This window comes from Gouania willdenowi, chromosome 6, assembly GCF_900634775.1.
Source record: "Gouania willdenowi chromosome 6, fGouWil2.1, whole genome shotgun sequence".
Taxonomy (NCBI): Eukaryota; Metazoa; Chordata; class Actinopteri; order Blenniiformes; family Gobiesocidae; genus Gouania; species Gouania willdenowi.
The window spans coordinates 43,683,331-43,705,316 of NC_041049.1; the positions used below are offsets into that span (position 1 = coordinate 43,683,331).

The 21,986-nt window shown below is 38.5% G+C and overlaps 3 protein-coding genes across 5 annotated transcripts; 1 reads left to right on the forward strand and 2 right to left on the reverse strand.

Moving 5' to 3' along the window:
* Positions 1–418: 418 nt before the first annotated feature.
* On the reverse strand, positions 419–9,601 carry hprt1l (hypoxanthine phosphoribosyltransferase 1, like). The gene is made up of 9 exons (XM_028449193.1): positions 9,305–9,601; positions 9,024–9,130; positions 6,133–6,316; positions 4,966–5,031; positions 4,867–4,884; positions 3,897–3,979; positions 2,392–2,438; positions 1,942–2,018; positions 419–844 (listed from the first exon to the last, which is right to left on the reverse strand). The coding sequence occupies exons 1-9, from the start codon at positions 9,320–9,322 to the stop codon at positions 797–799; spliced, it is 648 nt and encodes a 215-aa protein (XP_028304994.1). The 5' UTR covers positions 9,323–9,601; the 3' UTR covers positions 419–796.
* LOC114464711 (dynein light chain roadblock-type 2-like) lies at positions 9,261–20,317 on the forward strand. Of its 3 annotated transcripts, none has more exons than XM_028449194.1 (5): positions 9,261–9,310; positions 19,551–19,670; positions 19,761–19,845; positions 19,923–20,090; positions 20,181–20,317. In XM_028449194.1, exons 1-5 carry the CDS (start codon positions 9,269–9,271, stop codon positions 20,222–20,224), a joined length of 459 nt encoding a protein of 152 aa, XP_028304995.1. In that variant the 5' UTR covers positions 9,261–9,268; the 3' UTR covers positions 20,225–20,317. The 3 variants fall into 3 exon arrangements, with proteins under 3 accessions (XP_028304995.1, XP_028304996.1, XP_028304997.1); XM_028449195.1 differs by lacking the exon at positions 9,261–9,310 and adding an exon at positions 11,984–12,117; XM_028449196.1 differs by lacking the exon at positions 9,261–9,310 and adding an exon at positions 18,260–18,280.
* On the reverse strand, positions 11,179–18,772 carry psmd7 (proteasome 26S subunit, non-ATPase 7). The gene is made up of 8 exons (XM_028449192.1): positions 18,622–18,772; positions 18,169–18,260; positions 13,786–13,878; positions 13,617–13,714; positions 13,454–13,534; positions 13,250–13,341; positions 11,894–12,092; positions 11,179–11,767 (listed from the first exon to the last, which is right to left on the reverse strand). The coding sequence occupies exons 1-8, from the start codon at positions 18,693–18,695 to the stop codon at positions 11,498–11,500; spliced, it is 999 nt and encodes a 332-aa protein (XP_028304993.1). The 5' UTR covers positions 18,696–18,772; the 3' UTR covers positions 11,179–11,497.
* Positions 20,318–21,986: the final 1,669 nt, after the last annotated feature.

Here is a 21,986-nt window from a genome sequence, read left to right on the forward strand (position 1 = left end):
ATGCTAGAAGTAATAATAAAGCTCCTTGGCTGAGTTTTTACAGAGTCTAACAGGTTTGGCTGGACATACAGTACGTAGTATCGATAAATTAAAAGTGCTTTACTTTAAAGTAGTAGAACAGCAGCAAATGATCAGTGTGCTCATATGAAGGCATTTAAATGTGTGTTTATCCTGCAGGTGTCGCTATAGTGCAGAAAAACTTTCATATTCCTACAGAAAGTGTCCAAATACAAAGTCTATTTTGGGTTGTTGTGCATACGGCTGTTTCATAATACTCCAGTTTAGTTTATCTGATGACTGGAAACCTCCAAAGATGCATGTTTACCATGTTTTCCCATCAGAAAAGGTGATAAATAAGGATAGAAGCAGCTGAAGGATTCAGAGATGTGTATTGCTGTGAACAGGCTGTTCACCTGGTATTAAATAAAGCATACAGTACATTACAAGATGTACAGCATCAATGAAAGGAAATATACAATGAACACAATTTCATTCTTCACTCTTTGTGAAAAGCCTGAGAAATATGATTTGATAAGAGAAAATAAATAAATAAAACTAAATAAATAAAGTATTTCCACATAAATAAGCTACATCAGCTAAAATAGAACAACTTAAATACAGTATTCCTTTTTTTTTTTACATTCATCCCTTTGGTTCATTAAAAGGAAAATACATTTTTATTGGGGTTAGTTTTCAACCCACAACTTAAACTTGTGGATTTCTTATAGAAAAATAGATAAATGAATTAATAAAAATTCAAACAACAAAACAAAGGGCAGTCTTCATGACCTTTGGATCACACTTTATACTTTTCCTTGGCTTCTTCTTTCAGTTTACAGATGTGCTGTGAAAACACAAGACAATAGCATGTTTCCATTAATAACCACAGCTGGAAAGCATTTACTCTCACAAAAAGGATGAAAATTAAACACTGAGGCTGAAACGATTCATTGAATTAAAAATAAATAAAAAACTGATTACAGCAAATTATCAATGTTGATGCCTCAATTAATTCCAGAAAGTTCTTTTTGAATAATATGTTGAGGTTTCATTTATTCAGACGACTGTTTTTCAGGAAATGCACTTTGATCTCCTGACATGTTTCGACGGTCAACTGCCAGTCTTCTTCAGAAGAGTCTGCTGATCGCTTTGATTGGCATTTGACAGTCAAAACATGTCAGGAGATCAAAGTAAATTTTCCAGAAAAACAGTTGTCTGAATAAATGAACTCTTAGCATATGATTATAATGTGTTTCTGGATCCACTGGGTGTGATGTTTGTACCCAGGACTCTTCTTAGGCCGAGCTATCGGACTCAAAACGCTACTCACTTTGTTCTTCTTCTTCTTGTTAAAATAGCTATTCCTCTGTTATTCATGAACAAATCGGGCTGACATTTTGTAGGTATCATCTATGGATGTGTATGCATCGACGCTCAAGTCCGATTTTTGATTTGGGCCCAGGGGGGCCCCAAAAGAAAAAAAAAAAATGAAAGTCGATTTCTTATTTATTTGCGAGTCAAATATTACGACAGTTGGAATAACTGAATTATTGACACATAGCATGATATAAATGGGGCCCATTACCCCGTATGTGCCACGGTGGCCACATTTTTCAAATGATGATATCAAAAACCTCTCCGAGACCTTTTTGAAGGGGGGGGCGGGGGCCCAGGAGCCCACCCCCTTTTCTGGTAATTTCTAAATGTATCGGAACACAGTCGTATGATACATCGTTTCAAAGGCTATTCAACGTAGATTACAATTTTGTGTCGCACAATTTCATTTGTTTTACTAATTTTACTGAATTCTCGGGAACGTGGTACGTGCTATTCGGCACGGAGATGTTCCACTCATATTACATGTGTAAATGGCTTTGTTACAATGTGAATGATGATGGTCAGGACCAGCTTAAAGAGTAACGGAGAGTTTGTTGAACTTACACTGAGATCTCTGAAGTATTCATTGTAGTCTAATGCGTAGCCAACCAGAAAAGCATCGGGAACCTCAAAACCAATATCTGAAAAATGAAATTAGAAACCATAAACTCTAGTTACCAGTGACAGCGTAGAAGACGACACTATGATCAGGCTCTTTTGCTGCCTTATATAAGCTGCGTGGTGTAAAGTCATAGTGTTCTTACAGTAACAGCTGCCCTTCAAGGACAATCTTAAATAGATTATCCAACTAACCTAAAAGCATTACATAACCCAGAAAGTGTGAGTGGAAGGTTATCCACTATGCATTAGTGTAAGTGCCAGGTTCAGATACAACTGGAATCCATGCTAATCCCCCCCTCACACACACTTACATATAATCAAACCCAGGCATTTAAAAGAGCTCAGAAATATGACTATGACTATCTATAAACAAGCGAGCAAATAGAAACTCACAGTCAGGTCTGTATCCTGAACTCCTTGGGGTCCGTTTCACCAGGAGGCTGCAAAGTTATAACAAGAAAAACATACAACCTGTAAAAGACTACAAACGTTCAGGGGAAAACGAGCATGTCAAACACAAGGATATGGAATCAACTGTAGCAAGTTTCAAATCATTAAACAAATGGTTCCACCATAGGAATCTAAAATCATCTGAATTTTTAATATTCTTACATTAAAGCAAGATATCAACAATCAGATAGAATCTAGGCCAGAAATGAACAACATTTATTGTAGCAGGGACACAAACATGTAAATGCATCTGATCTGAGGGCCACATTATCAACATCAATGCTAGTATTTAGAATAATGACCAATCTGAGCATTAATACAGGAAATAAAGGGTTTGTGTGGTCATTTGATGCATTTGGTTTGTTGTTTAGTGTGTATATTTTGTCATTGTATGCAATTTTGAAATTTTTTTTTGCTTGTTTGTTTGTTTGTTGCCCTTCTATGCATTATTGAAATTTTGTGTTTTTTGTAATTTTTCTGCATATTTTTGTCACTGTCATGTAATTTTGCACATTTTTCTGTCTTGTGTGTGTCATTCAGTGTAATTTTTGTGCATTTATTTTACCCTTTTATGCATTCTTAACTCATTTAACGAGTTTTGAAGTCTTTTTTTTGCTATTTTTGTTCTAATTTCATGTATTTTTCTGTCATTTCTGTGTATTTTCCTTGCCCTTTTATGTATTCTGTCATTTTATGTGTTTCTGAAGTCATTGTGTAATTTTTGTGCATTTTTTTTGTCATTTTGTGTTTTGTTTTGTTACTAAATTTTGTAGTTATACATATTGCTATGTATATTTCCTGTCATTCTTTGTAATTTTGTTGGGGTTTTTTGTGCGTTGAGAGTCATTTTGTGTGTTTTACTGTCATTTTTGTTGCACTTTCATTCATTTTAAATTCTTTTTGTGTGTTTTTGGAGTCATTTTCTCCACAAACATAGACCCCTTCAGTCAAAAGAAGCGTGTCACTATATAAGTCATTGTTACAGTTTCTGAAGAGAGAAAAACTCTCCGTAAAAACTGTGTGAGAACAGCAGAAGTTTTCTACATGAAATTGTTGAACCCAGCAACAAATGGGTTCTTTCTACCTCAAGGCAAGTTGCAAATGGATCATTTCACACAAATATGTGGTGGAAGTTAAAGCTACAGAAATGATCCAACCTACTCCTTGCATATCAAACACATTTTAAGTTTCTATATTTAGCAAAAACGCATCAGATGATTGTGCATGTTTCCTGCTTTAACCAGCTCTCAGAATGAAAGCGTCTCTACGTGGACAGAGCAGTTAATAGATGAGCAGATTAAGAGTTAATCTGCTCCATCCCTCTGTCACATCTCATCTAAGGCACTTTTAAAGGAGAACATCCATTAGCTGAGAGAGCTGTAGATCTATTCTCTGATGTGAGCATAGAGCAGCCACCTCAAGCCAAAGTTCATAATAAAAGCAAGTACCTGACAACTTTAACCATCTTTGGATTACATTTACTGAGCAGAGAGAGCAACGTCTGCATCGTCCTTCCCGTCTCCACAATGTCCTTAAATCATCAGAAAAAAATGGTGCAATTAAACAAAGAAATGTCACTATAACAAAGATGACCAATCCTATTTTTTAAAAAAAACATCAGATGAAGACCAAAATTTGTGGAAAAGGTGGGGAAATGTGATTTTAAAAACCACAGAAATTGGTTAAAAGTTGCAAGTTAGAGAAAACAAGACAGAAAAGTGGTAAAAAAGGTTCAAAGTGTCAATATTAGCAGAAATGGGGGGAGGAGGGTAATGTAGGAACACTTAGTTTAAACTGGCAAATACTGGGCATGACAAATCATGAATGTGGTTAAAATGGCAAAAGATAAACATGAAATATGGTGAAAAGAGGTTAAAAGTGACAATAATGGGTCAACATATGCGACATTAGGTGGAAAAGTGGTGGAAAGGGTTTAAAGGTGCTGAAAGTGTAAAAAATGTGCAGAAGAGGCATTCAAATTTGATAAAGTGGCAGAAATGGGAGTAATGTAGCAATAACAAATGAAAACAGGTTAAAATATGGCAAGTTTTCTGGCAACCCCCTGGTCAAAGGGACTCCATATCCAACAATGCACAAAACTTTTCTGATAATGTCAACAAACAGAGTGTTTAGAGTGGAGATCAAAACAACCTCTCAGGCTGGATTTGTTTGATTGTTTTGATGTAATGATCTATGAGGCTTACACTTTATCTGATTTAAATATATATATATATATATTGTCACCAACAGATGGACCAACATTAATAAAGACTGAATGAGACACAAAGAAACTCCCCCATGCAAATACAAAGCTGTTGATGGTACTCAAAACTGTGTAACTTCTGTCATGCATGCATTGCTTTTATGAGTCATTGTTTTTTATTTATTTAAACCACATCTGACTTAAAAAGCTCTTACCTCAACAATCAAAACATTCTGCAAAAAGAGAAAAAAAAGAGAGACTTTTAAAGAAGAAATGATAGATAAATGTGTTCCTACAGAAAGAGTAGGGCTGACCTTTCCTGAGAGGTTTGACAGCTCATCCCCTCCAATTACCTTCACATCATTGGTTGATTTGTCATTCTAGCAAACACAAAGATAAAAAACATTATTTAAATATTATGTTTTATCTTTCTCTGATGATGAGTCAGGAGCATCCACTTAGTTCTACAGCTTAAAGAGCAACTAAACTAGGAGGTTTTGGCAGGAAATTTAAAAAAAAAAAAAAGCCTTGATTATGGGCGGAGCATCTGGAGCAGTTAAGACACGCCCAGTTCATATGATAAAATCTCCAAGGAACAATCTATGCTATGCTAACTAGCTACTCAATACTCACTATAGCTCTCTATTCACTATTCTCTCAGTCCAATCGACTCGTCAACAGATTGTAGAGTCCACAGGTGATAGTTTTTCTAGAAGGGGCGGAGCTAACAGTGGTTAACTAAAATGCAGCTTTAGTCAAGATTATTTCAGTTATAGTATAGTTTTAGTCATTTAAATAGCATTAAGATTTTAGTCGACTATAATACAAAGCATACGAGTTTATACATTTTCTGAAAGCTTCAATTACCATTGATCAACTTGATATGAGATGGTACTAAGGCTTCTCTCGTCTTTCATGTAACAAAAGTACTTTTGATTGGATACTATCCATAAAAATAAACTTTGTTGTGATTGGATTTCGTCCCACGTGAACCATATAGTTTAGTTTGTATTATATTTTGACTCAGTTTTTGCTCAAGTGTAATTTTTTTAATTAGTCATAACCTAGTTTTAGTCACTAAAAAAAATATAGTCGACAAATACATTGAGTCGACAAAATGACTACTGGCCAACATTGGTGGTGGTTTGTGATGCAAGAAGAACCTCCAAAATGTCACAAACCTCCATTCTCAACAGTAAAATGTGATTGTAATAGCCTGTTTCAACCCATAGAGGGCAGTCACTAATATTTTTACAACAAATAACGCCAAATAAAATACTTTGACTAAAAAGTGAAGACTTGGACATTGGTTTTAGCAGGAAAAAAAACCTTTTTGGGGTTAATTAATCTTTAAATCACAGAATAAATATTTATGAATGTAAATGTTCCAGAGGCCGATCATGTGTTCAGTCCGTTTCCCATTTGACGAGCGACACGTGTTTTATTTTTCAGAGAACTAATGAGATAGGCTGCGTACTTACACAGTAACTTTTCACCCTGATGAAATCTACAGTCAGGGGTACCGACTTATCACTGTTCTGATTCAGGGCTTTAATGTAGTCCAGGAGGTCTGCAAAGAACTTGTAGCCTCCTTTTAGCACACACAGAGCTACGATGTGGTGGGAACCCATGTCCCCAATGATGTCCCGAGCCAGCCGCTCCGTCCTGTCCAAAACAAAACCAAACATCAAGAAAGAGAAATATTTTCAACAGAGTGTCTATTGATACGACAATAGACACTCCGGGACTATGAGTACGTTTTTTGTTGCATTTTCTGGACCTTTTCTACCTAAGCGTAATGTGCTTGTTTTCACTGTGCCAGGATGGCTGAGTGGTCTAAGGTGCTGCACTCAAGTATCCTTCCTTCAAACATGGGTTTGAATCCCACTTTTGTCATATATATTTTTTTCATTTTAACATATTTAAAGGGGACATATCATGGTTTTAAATCCTTCCTTTTTAGATATAAATCATACAGTTGTGGTCTATATAAAGCGGAACTGCACTGCTTGGGTCTGAATTCCTCATTATTATAGCTCCACCTCTTTTCTACCCCTTTTCTGATGTGCTTCTAAGAGCAACTCGTTTTGGTGCTGTCTCTTTAAATGCAAATGAGACACTTCATACCCCGCAACCTCTCCAGGTTCAACTCCACCCTGCTCGGCCATTTTTGTAGTTTGATAGAAGAGATATGGCTATGTAGCAGCGCAGAAAAAGTTTATTCACACGTTATTTACACAATGTCAACAAAGGAAGACTTGTCCATCCAGCTTTACATGTTCGAGCCAGAGTCTGACCCGGCGGAGCGAGATGAAAATGAAGATGATGAACCTGCAGAACCCTAACAAGTGAGCTAACACAAGCACCGAGCTAACGCTAGCGCCAAGCTAACGTCACAAAATGCATTTTAATACAGTCTTTTCAAAGACAAAAATGGCAAAATAAAATGACTAATGAAAACTTTAGACTTAAATTAAATCACGTAGGCCATATCATCAAGGATCTAAAACGAGCACACAGCGCTAACATTTGAAGACGGTGCAACTGCTAATGCTAACAAAACAATGACAGGGACGTCTTATCATCACACTTTTTAGCGTTATTTACAGCTTACCGAAGTGCTCTGTTCATCGTCTCCAAAGATAGAAAGAATTGAACCCTCAATCAGACAAAGACTTTTGGCAAATCCTTCTTTATACTGGTGGAGGTTGCTGAAGCAGTCATCCTTGAAGTGCTTCGCGCACACAAAAATGACCTTAGCCACAGATGTGGGTACATTTCTGTGAAAAATAAAACTCAACCAGGCACTTTGTAAAGGTTCTGATGCTGGGAGACGGTGTAATGAAGCGTGTGGGTTACTACATCCAACAACCGAACATTTTGACTTATCCTCTCGTAACTTCTGCATCCTGGAGCTTGGACTACAAAATAAAAGTGAGAAATAAAAATGGCGGATTGCTCGAAGTGTTGGACCTGGAGTCGATGTACTAATTTGGCAGTTCCGCTGACGTTATTGTTCAAAAAACGTAATAGAGAATCAAAAAATCGAAACAGATTGAAAAATATGACCAAAACAGAATATAAAGATATCAACGGAGCACCTGAAGAGATTAATTTGAACTTTTCTGTGCTTCTAAACACTCTAAATAAACAACAAAATGCATTTAAGGGCTAAAAAAGTGGATTTAGCATGATATGTCCCCTTTAACACAGTAACTTCCACCTTTAAAAATACATATACGAAAAAAATATTTTAGGGTAATACCTGGGTTAGGGCTAAAATGGTTAGCGGCGTAGCGAAAATAAAACTGAGGGAACTTTAAGTCACATACGTGAACCTACCGTATGACGTCACCTAAACTGGCCAATGAGACTGCCAGTCCATTCATACGTTTCCGTATAAATAGCCATGGCTTATTTTAAAACAAACACTATTGCATTTCTTTGGGTCATGGCTTGGTTTTGCCTGAGCACCCCCTCCCCGCCTCCATCCTAAATCCATATTCAAATGTTCCTCTGGATGTGGGCAGCAGAGGTTTGTTTAACGCACGACTGAGGCGGACGTGCACTGCACACATCCCTGGATCTCTCACAGCGGGACAAGAATGACTCACTTCCATTAGGCCGTGGCAGGAAGCCAGAGTTAAACTGCAGGGAGGACACGTCCCTGATGTGGATGGAGTCACAAGTGATGCATACTGCACTGAGATCCCAATGGATTCAGCTCCTCTAAACCACTCACTTTAGTTTAGGGGCCAAATACCACAGAGTTTGATGTAAACTATGTAAGGCACCAACTATATTCAAGCAATAGGTGGAAGATATCTGTCACTGCAGGAGATTCTTTTCAATTTTCTTGTTTTTGGGGGAAAAAATGTGCACGATCACACGCCCCATCCTTCCTGTTCAGCCTGTGAGAGGCAGATTTACTTTGATTATGCTGATAATACTGTATATTTTTGATTATTTTTGAAGACACTTGTGTGTTTTTGTTTGGTATATTCAGTTACTTTTCTTGTTTTGTGTATTTTTTTTCAAGTCTTTTTAGATTTTTGCGTGTATTTTTGTGTTGTGTGATTTCTTGTTGTAGCTAATATTGTATATTTATATTTTGATGTGTTTTTTGGAATCATTTTTGTGTCGTTTGTTACATGTTTCTGTCTTTTGTTATAGCAAATATTGTATATTGTCGCTTTAAAGGGCGAGATTTGGTCCCCGGACCGTGAGTTTGACACCATGAGCTCTCGTTTATTCGTAGGTTGAAGGAACAAATAGTGGATTTGAAGTAGGCCATGACATCTTGCTCTGTCACACCTGTATCCACACTGTGATGAAGGCAGCAGGTGTGTGTGTGTGTGTGTGTGTCTCTCACCTGTCCATAATGAGTCCATTGGGGATGATCACTTTGTCCAAATCCTTCTCATAATGTCTGGGGACGCAGAACAGGTCCAGATCGTAACCCTTCTCGTCGTCATGGATCTAAAACAACAGAGACAAGCTAGATCTAAACCCTCAGCCCCATTTAAAGCGTTCATAAAGCTGACACATCATAAATAAAGCTCGTGCTTAGCAACAGACAGTCTGAAGTTGTTGCTGAGCACGAGCCATGATCATCACATGCACTCCAGCCGCGTGAGAGAGAGGAAAGAGAACCTGCAGGTATGAAGCCATCCTGGTCGGTCAGACACAGACGAAGGAACGGGGACTCATGCTGGTGCTGGTGCTGGTGCTGGTCCTGGTCCTGGAGGCTTTAAAGCTTTTTTACGTCATACTTCACTTTACCTTCCCTTTAATCGGATGAACGCACACACACTGACTGTCGCTATCCGAGCTGTAGATGACGCACTTCTAAAAATACAACACACTGCGCTTTGCGTACGTGTGCGCGTGCTGTCAGTGCCACGCGCACGTCCACACGTCCCCTATCCTTCCTGTTGAGCCTGTGAGACAGATTTAATTTACTTTGATTATTTAATGCTTCAAAGATCCTGAGTGGCTACTCACAGGCCACGCCTCTTATTTATGAGCCAATCGTGTTAAAGCAGAGATGAGCAACTTTAATCACACAAATGTTTCATTAATATTCATAAAAGCGTTTAGAATCATGGCTAATCAGCATCAATAAAGGTGAGAACAAAGGTTTTTGTGTACATTTTTGTACCGTTCACTATAAGATTCATTTTGTGTATATTTGTTGTAATCGATTTTCGAGACATGTTTTGTGTATTATTTTGGTAATTTTTGTGTTTTGCATGTTTTTTTTTAGTTTTGTGTGTATTTTTTTGTTACTAGTGTAGTGCCCATAGGAAGTCTGTATTCATACATACATGGGCAGACAGACTAAAGCAAGGAATCTCTGTCTGTCTGTATATCTCTGTGGATCAGGATCAGACAGTCTGATTTATTTTGGTTTATTTATTTAAATAACTTGTTTTATTCCAGCGCAGTTGGAGGTGAGGGTTGTGCCAGGTGGGGTTGGCTCTGGTGTGGTGCGCACTTGACTGCGGTGTGCAGCGATTGGCTCTGGTACGCAAGCGACTGTGGTGGCTCCGCTCCAGTGGACAATTTAATGAAATAATTTATTAACAGAATCATTGCAGTCCAAACAAATCCAACGTTGCCCACCCTTGAACCAAGCAGCAGCCATGTTGAAAGTCTCATGGCAGTCTGATCCACCAAGATATTTGAGGAACACACACACAGAGATTCCTTGCTTTATAGATAGATAATATATTATATTGTGCATTTTTATAATTCTGTGTTTCTGGAGTTATTTTTGTGTTTTCATTGAGATTTGTTAAATTTTCCTGTAATTTCTAATAGCTAATATTGTATATCGGTATATTTGTGAGATAGTCTGTAATTTTGTGCTTTTTGTTATTTTGTAAATTGTCATTTTTTGTTGTAGCTAATATACCTTTATTTTGTATATTTTTTAGCTTTTTCTATTGTCAGTTTTTGATGTCGCTAACATTGTATACTTTTGGAGTTATTTTTTGTGTTATATTTTTCTGTTATAGCAAAGATTGTGTATTATTAATTTGCATTTTGTGTGGTATAGTCTTGTCATTTTGTGCATTTTTGTTGTTTGGTAATCAATGTAGCTAATATATTTATTTTGTGTATTTTTGAGGTCATTGTGTGTTTTTGTTGTCATTTATTTTCTGTTGTTTTTGTTCTCATTTTCCTTTGGTGTATTTTTCTGTAATTTTGTGCATTTACTTTGGGGCCCCTCAGTTGCTTATGTCTGGTGAAGAGAATGAAGCTGGATGAATAAACATCTGTAACAAACTGAAGTAGATGGAGGCGAGTACTAAAAGCGAAAACAGTCTGGACACTTTGGACAGACACGTACAGTACCATCTACACACACACACACACACACACACACACACACAGGAAGCTGTGCTGCGTGTCTAAGGATGCTGTAATTGACTAGCAAAACAAATCACATTAGAAAATGAGGACAGGTGGCTTTCTGTGGTTTTATTATTAAGTTGAAAACTGAAAACAGACATTGAACAGAATTCAATAGGATCATGTTTTATTAAGTGAAACAGAAAAACAGAAAATTTTCTCCATCTTACAAAAAAAGGAACTCCCGGTGTAAAGCAACTTGTTCTCAAAGTCCCGGACAAGAAAGACTGTACTTCCATATTATAATAAAAGTCTTTGAGGACCATATGAGGTCATGGGGTCAAATCTGAAATAGCACTGCCACCCCATATAGAGGCCTACTTTCAGCCTGAGAGCCAAAAGCCAGGTTGTGATGTTGGGCAGAAAGTAGGGCACCATCCGTAGTACGAGGGCGACGTGATTTAAGAGGAACCCACAGAAGAAGTCGTCTCATTTCTTCTTCTTCTCTTCTTTCTTGGTGGCATCTGCCTTCTCCTTTTCTTTATCTTTTTCCTTATCTTTCTCATCTTTTTTCTCTTTGTCGTCCTTCTTCTCCTTCTTGCCTTCCTCTTTTTCCTGTCCTTCCTTTTTCTCTGCGTCTCTGTTGGAGATCTTGTTGTTAATCAGATTGTGCAGGGCCACCACAGAGCGGATCAGAGACGCCAGGTACACCACCAGCATTTGGTCGTTGGTCTTTAGGTAAAAGGCTTTTGTAAACTCCTGCAACAAAACAATTCATGACATGAATGAGTGGGAAAGATGAATTTACTCTTTAACCAAAAACAAAAACCTTTTTAATCAGTCAGGTATCACCAATAAATGAAGAGAATAAAGTGAAGTACACACCAGCAGGTTGACATCTGGCAGCAGGTTGAAGACATCCTGCAGCTGATAAATGATCTGATGGTTAATGGGAAGTTTCCCTGTGGTCACCTTCTCCAGGTAGGAGCGGATGTCCAGCAGCTTAGAGTTCAGTCCCTTCAGGCCGTGGACCTGGTTGGTGATTCGTTGAGACAAAGTTCCCACTGTAGTGTCCTTGATGTCTCTGTGGTTCCAACATAAAGCAGGAGGTCAGTGAGCATGTGTCTGAACCTTTCAGTTTTTCAAGGACGTCTTATGCTAACAGCAGGAAAATCACTGCTGATCATTTCTACTCACACTCTGGAAGTAGAATCAAAGCTGATTTTTCATAATCATAGAAAAAACAGAGAAAGCAATCAACCTGTTTCTTTTTCTCTCTCTCTATTTAAAAGACCCAACATGACATGCTAGGAAGAGGTACCAAATTTGCTACTTTTTTAGGCAGCCTTCACCTTGTGGCTGCACGGGCTGAATAAACTGAACAGGCTCCTCGGCAAACACGGTTCTTAGTATAAACAGGATTAGAACCAACTAAGCTCTGGCACAAGCCCTGAACACAAACTGGGTTCTTTTGGCCAAAAAGGTGTAGCCGAGATGGTAGCCTCAGGAAGCAGACCAGGCACAGCCCCTCTGCTTTGGCAGAGCTATACAGTAAAAAAGTTCATTTTTGCCGTTTGCAGAAAGGTTTTCACCTATGTGCACAAATGCAAGTGAAATATTTGCAATATAGAGCCCTGTCACATAGAGTTGTTTTTTAATTTGTGTACTAGTTGTAGTTCAGGGTTTTCGTGATGAAGAAATTTGTGAAACAAATTTTATTACAATACCAACAGAACAGTTACTGTAGATGTTAGTTTAACATGTAAAGGTTTAATTTATACAGACAACTGTTCATTTTTGCGTATATTTGTGTTTTTGAAGTCATTGTTATGTAATTTTGTGTATTTCTCTGTTTCGTGTGTTTTAGTGTCATTCTTGTGCATTTATCTTGCACACAATTGTGCAGTGTTTCGTTCAAAACGTGAGGGTGATTCGCTGGTTGGCGGTAATTCAAGGTTTCACAAATAAAGCCACGTGATTTCAGCATAACAATCTCGTTTTAAATAATAATGAAGCATGACAGTAGCTGCCTCTCTTGATCCTATTTAGCATGTGTATTATGATTTCAGGAAGCCTAATAGCCAGTAAAGTCATCAAAACAGGGAAAAACAATGAAACAAAAATGGAAAAGTTTAGCGTGACGGGAAAACAGAATTTTTGACATTTTAATACAGAAATAGATGATTTTTTTCAGCCACCTTGCGTATTAAAAAAATCAAACCAAATGATACTGTTTATTACCTCAGCAGATGCTCGACTCCCACCTCCTCTGCCTCTTCAGCTCCAATCTCACTGGTTACATGTTCAAAGGTCTTGGATGTTGGAGTGCCATCCTAGAAACAGACAGTTGTCCATAGAAATCAGCAATAAACCTCTTTAAACTTCCTCAAAGTTGGTTTTGATATCACAGAAGTGCAATAATCTATTGATGACTTGCTCACTCACATCATGTATTTCTTCAACTGAGATGTAGGCTTCTGTTGGCAGACCCAGATCCTTTGGCTTTACATCTATAATCACTAAGACCTGGTGAGATAGACAGTGAACATGCATTTACAAGTAAATCTTCATTAAGTGAAAAGAAGATGCTAATTAAAGGTCAACCCACTGAATTGGTACAGTACTGCTTGATGAGCTCATTGATGGCAATGTCGTTCTTGTGCAACTTGGGTCCAGTGTGGTACCATCCAACGATTCTTTCTCTGGCTGAAAACAACGTAAAGATGAGTTCAATTGCAATGACAGACTTTCCAGAAATCTCTGTGATGGTGACTCACCGTTAACTTTCTTAAACATGCCATACATGTTCTCCAAGTAGTCGTGATCGAGGAACCACACGGAATCATCTTTGTCATCCTCGTCAAATGGCACTGTGTGGAAAAACAGCAGCAGAATATAAAGTCCAGGCATTTAGAATGGATTTATGAATGAACCACAAATGAAAACTACCACATGGAGGTGTGGCTCAGAGACAAACATTTTTTCATTTTTTTCTGTATGTCCAGTGCATGTTGAAAAAATTGACAATAAAAATGGCTGACATTACCTGTAGAAATAAGTTTAACAATCATGTTCAAGTTATTAATTTGAACAAATCCAATGCAGAAAAGAGCTTTAAAGCAGGATATTAATCTTAGAGGTCACAATTATTTGATTTTTATACAAAAATGTGAAATCTTTAAGTAGAGAGATGAGCAACTTTAATCACTGACAAAATGTCATAGTTTGATCCGAGGGCCACATTATCAACATTGATGTCAGCATTTAGAATAATGAACAATCTCAGCATTAACACAGAAAAGAACAAAGGTTTTTGTTATTCTTTATATTTTCCCTATTTTTTTATGTTCTTGTGGTTTTGTGTGTTTGGGTGTTTTTGTTGTAACTTTGTGTATCTATGATGATTTGTATAATTTCCTGTTATTAATGTAGTTATCAAGAGTTTTTAGTGTAGTATTGTCAATTTTTACTGTTATTTTGTTGTCGTTTTGTATATTTTTCAGTTGTTTTTTGAAAGTGTTTTTGGTCTAGTATTGTAAATTCTATCTTTCATTTTGTGTATTTTTGTTGTTTTTTGTGTAATATTGTTGCCATTTTGTATATTTTTCTTTTATTTCTGTGGGAATCGAGGGTTTATGGCAGGGGTGCTCACACTTTTTCAGCATGTGAGCTACTTATAAAATTACCAAGTCACAATGATCTACCCCAGATCTACCCACCACAAAAATGCAAAACATATTTCACATATATTTATTTTCACATATATTGAGGATTCTTTACAATGTATGTTGATGTACCCTGCATAACCGCATGAGCTAATTTTGCACAACACAACATAATTAACTATGAACATTTTTTGTAATTACCCGAGTTTACTTTGATGACTTGGACTGAACTGAATCAGCGAGGGATGCATAGTCTGGACAGTAGCTGCTGACAGCCAGCCTCAAGCACACTTCCAAATGTTCATCAGTCATGGTGGAATGGTACTTGGACTTAATGATCTTCATGTGGGAAAAGGCTGACTCACATAAATAAGTGAAGCCGAATAATGCAGTCAAGGAGGTAGCACATTTCCTCATGTTGGGGTACTTTACCTCTGAGTAAGTTCCAGAACTGTCCATGAGCTCTTGACTTCAGCTCAATGTTGGCTTGTAGAGTCAAAATCTCATCTTCCACTCCAGAAGAGTTCAGGTCAAACAGTGTTGCAATTTTTGATGCGAGTGAATCAACATCAGCATCTTCCCGAAAAGGATAGCACATGAATGTAGCGACTGGCTCGAGCAAAGAAAAGTCTTGAAAGCGTTTGTCAAACTCTGACAGACAATTGTCAATCTGCTCCGTGTAGCGTGCACTGTCAAGTTGCACACAGGCCTTCTCTTGTGTTTCCAGCTCTGACGCCAGGTTTGGGAAATTTGCCAAATCATGGCGCTGCAGCTTTGAGGAGAGATGTTGCATCTTTCGTTTGAAAGCATTAACTGAGCTGATCATATTGAACACTGTTTTGTCTTTTCCTTGCAGCTGTAGATTAAGGTAATTCAACATGTTTGTCAGATCGGTTAAAAATGCAAAGTCTAACAGCCACTGATAGTCATTTAGTTGCTTGTATTCTGCATGTCCAGCTACACAGAAAAACTCTTTAATCTCTGGACAGAGCTCTCGAAATCTTTGCAGGAATTTCCCTCGACTAAGCCATCTCACGTCAGTATGTAGCAACAACTCAGAGTGGTCGCAGTCAGCCTTCTCCAGATGTGCACGGAATAACCGTCTTTGAAAAGATCTGGCTTGAATAGAACAGGCGATCTTCGTTGCCACATCCATGATCTTTTTCATGTTGAGCATTTTAGCGTATAACGCTTGTTGGTGGATTATGCAATGGTAATTCAAGAAGTCTGGGAAAGCGTCGTCCTGCCTGCACTTGGCAATAAATCTATTCACGCGGCCAACCATTGCGGGTGCTCCATCCGTGGTGATAGAGACCAATTTGTACACTGGGAGCTGAGTTTTCTCAAAAAAGTTTTTAAACGACTGAAATATTCTTTCATGGGAAGTACTATTAATAGCTCCTCTTTTGCAGTGATATCACTAAACACCATACGAATGAAAATGCACATCTCGGCTGTGTCACTCACGTCAGATTCGTCCAACTGCAGTGAGAAACACTCAATCTCCGATGTCCTTCCACATTTGCTGGGTTACATCCTTAGCCATGGCTTCACAGCACTGTGTAACTGTACTTCTTGACAGCTGCAGAGCTTTGATTGAAGATAATATTTCTGCCTTATTTTTAAAGTCTTGAAACAATGAGTCAGCTGCTTCAACGAATGATTCTTTTACCATCATGTTATTAACGATGACGTGACTCACCCGGAACGATGCTTCGGTGGCGGCTTTTGCTTTTGAAGTATGTTGTGTGAAAAATGACTGCTGTCTGGACAACTGGGATTTTAGTTCGGACACCTTTCTTTCTCAGCTCGCTTTTTGGCGGGAAGTCGGTGTCGTATTTTCCATGAACAGTCTAGAAATGCCGCTCCACATTTTCTTTCTTTGGTATTGCGATGGCAGACCGGCAGATGAGGCAAACGCACTTAGAAAATGACATTGTGAAAAAAAGTCCACCTCCCATGAAAGTGATACATTTTTGTCTTCTTACTTGGTCCAGCAACCCCGCTCATTTTTGATGACTATAAGCTTTCTTTAGCTTACAATAGGAGGTAACTCGCTGACTAGCTTGTTAGCTTTGCTGCACTTAGCACTGTTGTTTGCGCATGCGCGGTGACCTAAAGGTCAGAAAAATTCAGTAGTCATCTGACTGGCTGCCCTGTATGTCAATCAAGTGACGCGATGGCTGATAGGCTGACCTTTAGGTCACCGCCCATGCGCAAACAACGGCGCTAAGTGCAACAAAGCTAACAAGCTAGTCAGCGAGTTACCTCCGATTTTAAGCCCTCGCTTTTTTGACGGGATGGATAATAGGCTGTCATCAGCTGCTGACGTCTATTTTTTGATGTCATGCGATCTACCAAAACTTCCTTTGCAATCGACTGGTAGATCGCGATCGACATATTGAGCACCCCTGGTTTATGGTGTAGTAGTGTCAATTTTTACTGAGATTGCAGCGTCTGACCAATCAATGGAGAACCTGGCAGAGCAACAGTCTTTACAATGGAGGAACAGCTTATGATCTAAAACAAATATAATGACTTTAAATCCATGATGACAGCAAAGAGCAACAGTGTTAGTGCAGCGCACCAGGAGGCGGAGCATTTATACTCGCTCAGATCTGATCCACTTCATAATTTGGTCCCGACCAGGTTAGGTGTTGCTCAAGTTTGAAATTATGAATAATTAAAATCCATAATTCAAACTAAAAACAACACTTTTGTTACAGAAAAGGCAGGAATGAAAGAACCCAGGCAGGAAGTTGCTGACACTGTTAATGCATAAAAGCGTGACATTATTTAAGATATTAATTTATTGGATGATAAACGGACAGCACTCAGTTTCACTTTATTACAGCACACACATTTTCCTATTCAAGTAGACCTATTAATCACACACACTTGGATGAGAGCACATTGTTTCACAGTCTGGAGTATGTTCCTGCTGATGCCGTCAGCGTATGAATAAATTAATTAATTAATGACTTCACCCGTCCACGCTTACGAAGACACAGGTTTCATCAGCTGACTTTAGATCAGTCTATCAGATATAAATCTATATATTTCCTATAGGATATAATCTACAGTAAATGAAAGGATTGCATCAATGTCTAATATTCTCTCTCCTGTCAGCTCCACACAGTGACGTGTTCACACATCACCTTTAACTGGACAGCTTGCTTTGTAAGAGAACTGATTGGTCAGGAGGTGGAACTTTAGCACTCGCTCAAATCCTAACCAGAGTAAAACCTGCTCCCGACCAGGCTAGCTGTTCAGCATAAGTTTCCATGGTGATTTAGCTCTGTAAGATGTTAGCAAGCTACGAAGTCCAGTACACACTGATCCTGAAATCCTGAAAGTTTGGAGTTTGTTCAAATCAGAGTGCTGTCAATCAAACTTCCTGCTGATTGTGGAGAAAAATAAATCAAACTCAACCATTAACCTCATTGTCCAAATCAATAATAAATTAATAACCTTTTGTATATTAGTGACACTTACCTGCAAAACTATTGGAGACATCGAGGACTTTTTTATGCCACGACCCCAGGAGGACACCGACCACTCGTTTTTGATTTCCTACTTTTCCTATCCTGGATGCCAGAACAAGCTGGTATTATGATCACATCATAATTCATTCACATTCATGTATATTGTTAGCCATGCTGTGTGGTAGCTAAGCTAACGTCCACGTCCTGCTATTTTCCCAACTCACTTTTAGGATTTCTATGAAAGATATGTGTTAGAAGCCAACAGATTTGTTGACTTATTACAATGTTGCGCTTTGTTAGCTGACACTTATGTAAAGCTAACTAGCTCTGTCACTCTTCATTCACTACCAATGGCGCTCTGACTCAGCAGGACTAGCCGTTAGCTTAGCATCAGCCTGTCGCTAATGAATATTTTCTTCGTATGTAAGTGATTAAACCTTACACTTCTGTTTGATTCACTCACCTGTTGAAATGATCCACCACACTGAGCAACACCAGCGGGTGAACGACCACATTATCAACCGCTAACTCCGGCATTTTGGAAGTGGATATAAACAGCAACCACAACCTCCGACACAATGACGCTGCGCTGCACGTCCGTGTGCGTCTGACGTCACCACGTTCCAGGGTTGCCAAATACAGTGGGCGTCAAAAAACTGCACCGTATTTCTATTTATTGTATTTTGATCAGAGGTGTATCTCTATTTACCAGTAGTTATTACCTGTAGGTAATAGAGCTAGGTCACATTTATCACAGCAGGGACACAAAAATGTGATCGTCTGATCTGACACTCACACTGTTAGTATAAAATAAAATAAAATAACTGAAATAGGACAAAGCGGGTCTGAAAATCAATGAACGATAAATCAAACCAAATGAAATGAAATTTAAAATCTAAAACATTTGAAATTTAAAATAAAAATAAGTAGATTATATATATATATATCCGAGGGTCACATTATTTCAACGTTCAGAATCAGAAACAAATTATTTATTTAACAAATAAAGTTTACACAATACAAGGAATGTGGCTTGGTGGATGGTGCAAAAAATAAATTAATAAACGAGAAACACTATAATATAATAAACAATATGATCTGTACCATTTGTACATGTAATTATATAATTATCCTGTTCCATCTGGTGGTGTGGATGGTGGTGACAAAAAAGGTGGTGTAGAAGAAATCTTCGGGACAACTGAATTGCAAATATTATGACATCTATTGTACAATCAGAGTCCAAAAACAGGGTGTCAAAACCTGCTGAGAGCAGCTGGCCAGATCAGCTGAAAAAAGTATAAACCTTTTAATATCAAGTTGTTAAATACTTGGATACACTTCAATCCCAAACCCTATTAAATTCTATTTTTTTCCCCTTCACTTTTTTGCCAGTGGGCTGGATTTCCAACCAATAAGGCGGGGAACCACCGGATTTGGCAACGCAGTTTCCGTCTCCCTTGGCAACAGGCAGACACTGGAGAAAGTTTCCCCAACAGCTCACAGACTGAAATGGTAAGAGCAGAGCTCAGGAATCAATGTTAAGTTGAGTAAAATCGTGTTTATTCTTCATCCTCAGGTATGAAGTTGAACTTTATTTTCCAGGCTCAACTGGCAGACGTGGAGGAAACCCTGAAGAGGATTGAAGCCCATAAAGGGGTGATAGGAACCGTAGTGGTCAACGCTGAAGGTAGAATCATCTTAACAAATCAAATATTAAAAAAAAGTCATATTTTAGCCCTTCACAGTAGCTTTGTTCCTGTTCAGGAATCCCCATCAGGACTTCTCTGGATAACTCCTCAGCGGTGCAGTATGCAGGACTCCTCCAGGACCTCACCATGAGGGCCAGGAGCTCAGTCAGAGACATGGACCCTCAGAACGACCTCACCTTCCTCCGCATCCGCTCCAAGAAGCACGAGATCATGGTGTCACCAGGTGAGTTCAGCACTTTTTACATTTTGGATAAACGTCAGCTGTTGGATGTGCAGTAGTTTGCATGTTCTCCTTGTTTGTGTCTCCCTGTAGAGAACAACTTCCTGCTGATAGTCATCCAGAACCCATGTGAATAGCTGCCAGGCATCCTCATCACAGTGAGCCTTTGTCACTCAGAGAAGACAAAACTGTCCCATGATCACATGTAATACGTACCATAAATATTAAAATATTACCTCCTAAATATAACGTTATGTTTGATTTTCTTTGCGTTAACTTTTAAATAAAGCCGCCACTTATTGTACAACATATATGTCCTGTCTAAAGAGTATCATTTATATAAAAGCTTTTTATAATTTCACTTTTAAAAAATATGATATAAATATTGAGTTTATATTGAATGTATATATATATTTATATTGTACAGTGGGTACAGAAAGTATTCAGACCCCTTTACATTTTTCACTCTTGTTTCATTGCAGCCATTTGCTGAAATCAAAAAAGTTCATTTTTCTTCTCATTAATGTACACTCAGCACCCCAGCTTGACAGAAAAAAAAAAACAGAAATGTAAACATTTTTGCAAATTTATTAAAAAAGAAAAATTTAAATATCACATGGTCATAAGTATTCAGACCCTTTGCTCAGTATTGAGTAGAAGCACCTTTTGAGCTAGTACAGCCATGAGTCTTCTTGGGAATTGTGCAACAAGTTTTTCACACCTGGATTTGGGGATCCTCTGCCATTCTTCTTTGCAGATCCTCTCCAGCTCTGTCAGGTTGGATGGTTTACAGTCAAGAATGGTCACAGAGTTGTTCCGAAGCCACTCCTTGTTATTTTAGCTGTGTGCTTAGGGTCACTGTCTTGTTAGAAGGTCTGAGGTCCTGGGCATTCTGGAAGAGGTTTACTTCCAGGATATTTCTGTGCTTAGCTACATTCATCTTTCCTTCAATTGCAACCCGTCGTCCTGTCCCTGCAGCTGAAAAACACCCCATAGCATGATGCTGCCACCACCATGTTTCACTGTTAGGATTGTATTGGCCTGTGAGGAGCAGTGCCTGGTTTTCTCCACACATACTGCTTAGAATTAACACCAAAATGTTCAATCTTGGTCTCATCAGACCAGAGAATTTTATTTCTCATAGTCTGGGAGTCCTTCATGTGTTTTTTGGTAAACTCTATGAGGTTCTTTCATACATCTTGCACTGAGGAGAAGCTTCTGTCCGGCCACTCTGCCATAAAGCCCTGACTGGTGGAGGCTGCAGTGATAGTTGACTTTGTGGAACTTTCTCCTACTGCATCTCTGGAGCTCAGTCACAGTGATCTTTGGGTTCTTCTTTACCTCTGTCACCAAGGCTCTTCTCCCACAATTGCTCAGTTTGGCTGGACGGCCAGGTCTAGGAAGAGTTGTGGTCATCCCAAACTTCTTCCATTTAAGGATTATGGAGGCCACTTTGCTTTTAGGAACCTTGAATGCTGCATAAATTCTTTTGTAACCTTGGACAGATCTGTGCCTTGCCACAATTCTGTCTCTGAGCTCCTTGGGCAGTTCCTTCAACCTCATGATTCTCATTTGCTCTGACATGCACTGTGAGCTGTAAGGTCTTATATAGACAGGTGTGTGCCTTTCCTAATCAAGTCCATCAGTTTAATTAAACACAGCTGGACACCAATGAAGGAGCAGAACCATCTCAAGGTGGATCAGAAGAAATGAACAGCATGTGAGTTAAATGAGTGTCACAGCAAAGGGTCTGAATACTTATGACCATGTGATATTTAAGTTTTTATTTTTTAATGAATTTGCAAAAATGTCTACATTTCTGTTTTTTTCTGTCCAGATATATATATATATGTCATATCTTCACACTCACTGCACACATTGTAAGTTCTTGTTGCGTTT

Excerpts from the sequence above, each read along its gene's own strand:
- hprt1l (XM_028449193.1), bottom strand. Across the intron at positions 6,317-9,023 it reads AATGGACTCATTATGGACAG|GACGGAGCGGCTGGCTCGGG; the intron begins GTGAGAGACACA and ends TGTTTTGGACAG. Across the intron at positions 845-1,941 it reads AATACTTCAGAGATCTCAGT|CACATCTGTAAACTGAAAGA; the intron begins GTAAGTTCAACA and ends GTGTTTTCACAG.
- LOC114464711 (XM_028449194.1), top strand. The coding sequence starts at position 9,269 with ATGCACTCCAGCCGCGTGAGAGAGAGGAAAGAGAACCTGCAG. Across the intron at positions 9,311-19,550 it reads AGAGGAAAGAGAACCTGCAG|TGGGCTGGATTTCCAACCAA; the intron begins GTATGAAGCCAT and ends CTTTTTTGCCAG. Across the intron at positions 19,846-19,922 it reads CGTAGTGGTCAACGCTGAAG|GAATCCCCATCAGGACTTCT; the intron begins GTAGAATCATCT and ends GTTCCTGTTCAG.
- psmd7 (XM_028449192.1), bottom strand. The coding sequence starts at position 18,695 with ATGCCGGAGTTAGCGGTTGATAATGTGGTCGTTCACCCGCTGGTGTTG. Across the intron at positions 18,261-18,621 it reads GTGGTGGATCATTTCAACAG|GATAGGAAAAGTAGGAAATC; the intron begins GTGAGTGAATCA and ends TCTGGCATCCAG. Across the intron at positions 13,715-13,785 it reads CATGTTTAAGAAAGTTAACG|CCAGAGAAAGAATCGTTGGA; the intron begins GTGAGTCACCAT and ends CGTTGTTTTCAG.